The following is a 7,653-nucleotide window of genomic DNA, read 5'->3' as shown; positions in this document are numbered from 1 at the left end:
CTAATCACACAGTTAGCAGTAAGTACTCAGCCTGCTAGGGGCGCTTCTAATCACACAGTTAGGCAGTAAGTACTCAGCCTGCTATGGGGCGCTTCTTATCACACAGTTAGGCAGTAAGTACTCAGCCTGCTAGGGGGCGCTTCTAATCACACAGTTAGGCAGTAAGTACTCAGTCTGCTAGGGGGCGCTTCTAATCACACAGTTAGGCAGTAAGTACTCAGTCTGCTAGGGGGCGCTTCTAATCACACAGTTAGGTCAGTAAGTATTCAGCAGACAGTTGCTGAGTTAGGCACATAGTTACTGAGTTAGGCAGACAGGCAGATAGTTATGAAGTTAGGCAGATAGTTACTGAGTTAGGCAGATACTTACTGAGTTTGGCAGACAGTTAGGCAGATAGTTATGGAGTTAGGCACACATGCAGGGAGCAGGTGCCACATCTATAGCACACAGTTAGGCATATTATTATAGGGTAGTTCTACCCCCCTCTGTGTCCTTACAGCTCCTGTCCAGAAGAGACAAGGCAGTTTTTGACAGGTTAGCCGAGGTTCACCCCCCAAGTGTTACCCCCCTGTGCAGTACCCCCCCTGTACTGACCCCCCGTACTGACCCCCCCCTGTGTTGTTGTGTTGCTACAGCTCCTATCCAGAAGAGACAAGGCAGTTTTTGACAGGTTAGCTGAGGTTCTAACAGAAGACGAGAACAGACAAAGACTCAGAGACTACATGGAGGACATCCGGCTGCCCTGCATCCCTTACCTGGGTGAGTACAAACAAACAAACAAACAAACAAACAAACATCCGGCTGCCCTGCATCCCTTACCTGGGTGAGTACAACAAACAAACAAACGAACAAACAAACATCCGGCTGCCATGCATCCCTTACCTGGGTGAGTACAAACAAACCAACCAACAAACAAATACCCGTGTACTCCATTTTTGGGTAACTTGGACCTGACCAGTATTTGAGTTCTTACTGATACTCTGAATTGCTAAGTGCACCTACAGCACAAGTGAAAAATATATCATTATGGTAGTATTTATATATATGCAATAGAACATCCTACATGTGGTTCTATGTTCACATTACATTCGGGATCTGTACACAGTGTGGTAATGTGTTTATAGGACGGGAAGTTTTTACTGAGTGAAGTTACAGTGTGAGCTATAAGGTTCTAAGCTTCCAACCATTTGATTTTTGCTGAGTACTAAGAGGTAGCCAATCCTGGCAAGAGAGTGTTTTTCAGTTGTCTTGCTGATGTTTATGTCTGCCCTCTTCTGATTGCCTCTGCTATTAGCAAGGTTGTTAAAAGCCAGGTCGTTAACAGGAAGGTCATTAACAGGAAGGTCATTAACAGGAAGGTCATTAACAGGAAGGTCATTAACAGGAAGGTCATTAACAGGAAGGTCATTAACAGGAAGGTCATTAACAGGAAGGTCATTAACAGGAAGGTCATTAACACCACAGCTGGCTGGTTTGACCTTCACACGCCCTTGTCAGGGTAAACTGGACGCCATTTTTATGGTGTGGACACAACCTTGGGGGTCATCAAGGTCAAACAAACTCCAGGATTAGGATGGCCTTTTCTTGGGCGGGGGGGGGGGGTTCTTAGAACGTACTTGGGAAGTCTTAGGTTACTGTCACTACTAGTCATGTACCATTAATAGACTTTGCAGAGTATAGCCTATAAGGCCATAGCCCTGTATATATAAAGGTTTGCTGGTACATTAATGATGTTGTATATGAGGGATTGTATAATATATTGCCTGTCTTTACTTTGTCCGTTGTGATCTATAATTTTGTACGCAAACTTTCTGCAATTCAGGGAGTCTCATCCCTGCTGTAAGGTTTGCTTTTTGGTGTCACGAATAAAGATCAGATTCTGAATATTGGGAACTTCTCTGGGAGTTCAGTCAGGAAATATAGACCAGCTCGTGAGCATGTAATTGTACCCAACTTGTGATGTTTCTGTGAAGCTGTCAGGTTCTTGTTTGTGGACTTGAAGTTGTGTCGACAGGAGAAAAACAAACTGTCGGTCCTGCTGCGTTTCTCCTGTTGCACCATTAAGCTTACGGCTGTTGGTTTTCCCCAAACAGAGTTTGGTTCAAGCTGCATACAGCTCACAGTGTTATCATGAAAGTTCATCTGTGTCGGTAGTCACATGTTGAAAGTTAAAACTTTTGATCCAACACAAAAATTTTCTCTCCCCTACTGAGGAAGACCAGAGTGACTGGTCAAAAGCTCTACATGTAGGTGAGAGAATTTCTTTGTGTTGGATCAAAAGTTTTAACTTTAAACAAGCTCCCACTGTTGTTTGCTGCATCATTAGCTACATGTAGTAAAGGCTGCAGACAGTTGATGTCCACAGCCCAGTGTTGTGTGTGTTGTGAGTAAAAGTCCAGTGACTTCCTGTGTTAATGGACTTTCAGCATTCTTTCCAAGCAGAGCTTCTGGCTTTGACGTAACTTCAGAATCTGATGTGTTTTCAGGTATTTTTAGTAGGCCTTTCGTTTGCACTGGTGTCTTTTTTCCAGCCAAACTTTTGTGACCAAATAATTGGATACTGTCTTGTAGCCACCAAAAATCTGCATGGAGATTTAAGTTTCAGCAGAATTTGTTCCTGTCTTTGTGAGTCCACTTATGAAATGGTTGGAAGAGGATTAAAGGTGAATAATGATTTATAAGATTCAGGACATGTAAACTGCTAACTCATGACAAAGTTGTGACAATGACAGAGCCAGTCTCACTGTGCAACTTTCTACTCAGTCTTTATTTCATGATATTTAGGAAGAGATATTTGCTATACTAACATGTTACCATGACTACCACATCAGCACCTTACAGGAGACAGTAGCACCAATATACATCACAAGCCTATACTAGAACAGTCTACGATCATGGAAAACCTCCCCATTACACATTACATAAGCCTACAGTCTACAATTGGAAACTTCACCATGCAACAAGCTCTGGCTTATATAACACTTCTACAGGCTTATAAAACAAGGGACAAATGAAAAAATGGAATAATAGTATGTAAAAATCACATCAAATCCTTCAGGTCTTGTTTTTAACAAATTCATCATCATGATTTTACCTTAATGTACAACATGAATAACAAAAAACATCCTACTTTGCCCCTTTCTTCTGTAAACAACACAATGCTGATATCTATATCATGTAGGTGCATTTATCATATCATTATGGATTATGACAACAGTCATCACAATGTCACATCTCAACATCAAAAATATTTACAAAATAACAAAATATGGCAAGTTTCTTCCTCAACTTACACGTACATGTGGATATGTGCAAACTGGCAGGTCTAATAACTTCCTATATATGAAAACTAATGATCATATTACCATGGAAACCGGCATGACCAGTGGGTAGGTTGCTATGGAAACTGTTGCTATGGAAACTGACATGACCAGTGGGTAGCTATGAAAACTGTAGGTTGCTATGGAAACTGTAGGTTTCTATGGAAACTGTAGGTTGCTTTGGAAACTAGGATGCTATGGCAACTGATCACATGACCAGTGGTAGGTTGCTATGGAAACTTTAGAAGCTCCTTTCACATGAAATGTGGCAAGTTTGTTGCATACATGAAATGTTGCGAGTCTGTTACATACATGATCGTTTGTTACATAATTGTCCTTCCACAATAATTTTCCCCAGACCAAATGAGGACCCAGGAAGCCGGATAGATACAAGCTGTCTGTAATGTAAGAATCAGAAGCTTACAGCTGTGTATGTATCATATCCAGTAATCTCATTACATGGTTGTGATAAATGCTGACATCCACTGTAGGACTGGAGAACATGCTTCCTCATGTCTGTGTACCTGGGTCTGTGCTGGAGCTGTTCAAGTCTTGTTGTACATGTAGCTTTGCCATGTTTGCTGTTCTGCTGTGCTATTTGAAAGTCTGTTTCTATTTTGTAGCTGTGCTATGTTTGCTAATATTGTTAAAGCCTCAAGTTACTATGTAGCAGCTGTGCTGTAGTTGCACTACATTTGCGATGTGATTGTTCTGCTGGGCTGTTCTGCAATGTTAAAGCCTGGGTGCCTGTTGTGCTGTTAAGTTATGCCATATTTGCTATATTTAATGTCTAGTTCTGCTGTCCTATGTGAAAGCATGGTTCTATGTTGTAGCTGGACTACATTTGCTATATGTTGTTCTGCTGCTGTGCTAGTTAAAGCCTGGTTTCCAGTGGGCCGTACTTTCATCATGACAGTTTCTAGTTGTGCTGTAGTTGTGCTGTATCTATGCTGTAGCTATGTTATGCTGTGCTATGTGAAAGCCTGTGCTATAGTTGTGCTATGTTAAAGCCTGGTTCTGCTGTGCTATAGTTGTGCTATGTTAAAGCCTGGTTTCCAGTGGGCCTAACCTTCATCATGACAGTTTTTAGCGAGTAACTCCCCTCGCCACTCTGCCCAGTACACAGCGTCCTAATACCGGCTGCTGTAGTTATGTGCTGTAGGTGTGCTGTAGTACATGTGTGTGTGCTGTAGCTGTGCTATAGTTATGCTATGTGTGCTATGTTAAAGCCTGGTTCTGCTGTGTTATGCTATATTTGCTATGTTAAAGCCTGGTTTCCAGTTGGCCTAACCTTCATCATGACAGTTTTTAGCGAGTAACTCCCCCCTCGCCACTCTGCCCAGTACACAGCGTCCTAATACCGGCTGCTGTAGTTATGTGCTGTAGGTGTGCTGTAGTACATGTATGTGTGCTGTAGCTGTGCTGTAACTATGCTGTAGCTGTGCTGTAGTACATGTATGTGTGCTGTAGCTGTGCTATAGTTATGCTATATTTGCTATGTTAAAGCCTGGTTTCCAGTGGGCCTAACCTTCATCATGACAGTTTTTAGTGAGTAGCTTCCCCCTCGCCACTCTGCCCAGTAAACAGCGTCCTGATACCGGCTGCTGTAGTACCCGCCGGGGTAGTAGATCCCGTTCAGGTTGGAGTGCGCGCAGGCGTTGTACCACCAGCCGCCTCGCTGGTACCCCGCACAGTTCCCAATGAACGGGTCGTTGTCGCTGTCCTTGGTAGTGAAGGCCATGTTGTTGTGCCAGGTCATGGCGTCCCCGGAGTTCCCGTGATATTTCCCCAGGCGTAGCCGGTACTTGCTCTCCTCCCCCTCTATTTTGAAGCTGTTGTACTCTGCGTAAGCCACGATGCCGTTCCAGTCCTCCATACTGACCTGAAGTTTGTAGCCCCCCCGCCCCGTGAGGCGGTGCATGTTCTCCAGCCCGAGCCAGAAGTCCCCCCGTGGGTCCCCAAACCCGGCCCTGTACGCCGCCCAGTTGCGGTAGAAGTTGACGGTCCCGTTGGCGCGCTTCTGTATGACCGTCCAGCCGCCGGGGTCGGTGTCCATGTCACACCAGACGGGGACGGGCGCGTCTTCGTGGTCCGGCAGGTAGATCCGGTAAACTCCGCTGGTGGACTTCCCGCCGCGCTGGATATCCGCACAGTGCCGAGGTTTGGCTGGGGGAGAGATTAGTCAATATAGATTTAGTCATGATTTTTACAGAAGAAATAAATGTGTTTGAAACTTGTTTAAATTATGCATCAAAAGGGGAGTTATTTCAGATCTACATCTGTACATAATACATGTAAATAGATAACATGCAGGGATTTGCATTGTCAGCTATTCATGAGCTGTAAGCTGGGAACCTGTTCAGAAACTTTTGCTGCTGGGTGAAACAGACAGATAGGGCTGTTCATATTATGATCTGTTAATCATGCCTACATAACAAATTAAATCAAGAAATTTTTAATGTTAGGTTTTTACATTATTAACTTACCTTAACCAAAATCGATTGTTAGCATTAGTTAATTCACACGGCTTGCATTCTGCTTCCTTCCCATGACCTGCATGACATGTACTTTACAGGCCTGTTTCCAGGCATGTGGGTTCTACATGGGGTTACCTGGGTTTCATTGTTACTTTACATTGAGTTTTACTTTGGGTTTCACATATTAGGTTTAATGTGGGATTCACATGGGTTTTAGATGTTTTTAAACTATGAAGACAATTTGAATACTTAAAAAAGATTTAGGACAAATTGGTAACAAGGCTTGAAAAGTAACACGGGGAAATAAGAATTGAAGTTAAGGAATAGAAAAGAAGCAAACCAGTTAAACGTTGAGGTGAGGAAAGAAAAAGGAGGTGCTTACGGAGTGTATCATTCCAAGTGTAGTTTCCTAGACTTGGCAGGAAAAAGGAAAAGGTAAATACATCGAAAACAGAAAAGTTTTATAGCAACCGTTACGTAAACAAATACAAAACAAGGAAAGTTCACCCGAGTGCATTTTTACCCAACACAAACACCACAACATGCAAGTTACAGACTCTGTACAACATGCAGAGTTTTATCATAAAATTGTTGTATACTTTGGTTGGACTTAAAGTTACTTTCACGTTACGGGCATGCTTAGCACTTCAAGATGCACAGTGAAAGAAATTTGTTGGCACATCTCCGAATTGAATGAAATCCTAACAGTGGAGTTGTACCCTTTTTTTTTGCCAAATTCTACTAGCCTAACCCCGTAAAAGGTGGAGGCTACTTTTAGGCTAACTTGGTGATTACAGGGTCTGTCTTCCATTAGACTTACTAAAATACAGTCTTCAGCAAGTCCAACTCAAGCCTGTTTCTAAAGTTTAAACACTACAATTTCTCTACTTGCATCATCACACAGGTAAATTGTACCAGTCCAGACCTCCCAACACGTGCACCAAATCTGGGACAGTCACTGCAGTTTCCACAATTTTACACCTGAGTGCAGGACATCCTGTCTACCTTTTCAGTCTAACTTGTACATTTAAGTCAGACTTTCTAGAAGTACTGGAGCTAAATTCCCAGTGCCAAATAGTTACAGATGTATAAGACGAAGGCAGCCGAGCTGAAGACTTGAAGTTTGTTGGGTTGTTTGACATTCTGATGGTTTCTCCTGATTGTACAGTCCTGTGACTGGATCCATAATAACTGTGCTTTCCTCATGATTACACACAGTTAGTCTAACTGTTAGCTGTAACAGCACCCCTTGCTGTACAGGTGCCGGTAAACACCCCCCTCTGCTATAAGTAGGTCAGACCCCCCACCAGGACAATCCCAAGGTCAGGCAAGGTCATCCCTGTTAGAACAGGGTTCTGTCCTGCCATTAGCACAGCCCTGTAATGACACAGCTAGGTCAACCTACACAGCCATGAGACAACCATGCAGCTAGGTGCTGTTCTTAGCTCGGAAATTCATCTGTGTTGGAAGTGATTAAAATGTAACAAGTTTACTGTAATTTCCAACACAGGTACTGGACCCAAATTTTAGTTAGTTTAAAGAGTTACTGTAGTTGAAAATTTGGGTAAAACTTTTGGCCAAGTACAATTTCTAGGCTTGCCCTACGGCCTCAAAAGAAGGACTACCTTTGCCTTTTTTGTAACAAGAGGCAGGGTACAGCTGCTCACCTTTTGGCAGCTTGGGCTGTGGTTTAGGCTGAGGTTTGAGCTCAGGTTTAGGCTGAGGTTTGGGTTGTGACTCCGTGACCCGGTTGATCACCGCCTCCACACCTCCATCATCCACATCCTCGATATCCCCGATCCTGACCACGGCCTCCGACGCCACCTGCGCCCGCCGCGCCCCCGTTCCACGGTCGC

The 7,653-nt window shown here is 43.5% G+C and overlaps 2 protein-coding genes across 9 annotated transcripts in view; one reads left to right on the top strand and one right to left on the bottom strand.

The window, feature by feature from the left end:
- Positions 1–7,653, top strand: part of LOC109462031 (ras-specific guanine nucleotide-releasing factor RalGPS2-like) — a 68,086-nt gene that overhangs the window by 4,661 nt on the left and 55,772 nt on the right. Inside the window, exon 8 of the mRNA XM_019758517.1 lies at positions 636–759. Within this exon, the coding sequence (XP_019614076.1) occupies positions 636–759 (124 nt within the window). The remainder of the gene's footprint in view (positions 1–635; positions 760–7,653) is intronic.
- Positions 2,758–7,653, bottom strand: part of LOC109462032 (angiopoietin-related protein 2-like) — a 7,046-nt gene continuing 2,150 nt past the window's right edge. For 2 of the 8 annotated variants that reach the window (XM_019758518.1, XM_019758523.1), the window contains one exon: positions 4,570–5,486. In XM_019758518.1, the coding sequence (XP_019614077.1) occupies positions 4,816–5,486 (671 nt within the window). In that variant the 3' untranslated portion in view covers positions 4,570–4,815. The other 6 variants (XM_019758521.1, XM_019758520.1, XM_019758524.1 and 3 more) reach the window with 6 other exon arrangements.

The sequence above is a fragment of the Branchiostoma belcheri genome, unplaced genomic scaffold, assembly GCF_001625305.1.
Source record: "Branchiostoma belcheri isolate BF01 breed outbred unplaced genomic scaffold, Haploidv18h27 scaffold98, whole genome shotgun sequence".
In the NCBI taxonomy this organism is placed as follows: Eukaryota; Metazoa; Chordata; class Leptocardii; order Amphioxiformes; family Branchiostomatidae; genus Branchiostoma; species Branchiostoma belcheri.
This window is presented reverse-complemented; position numbering and strand designations above follow the sequence as displayed.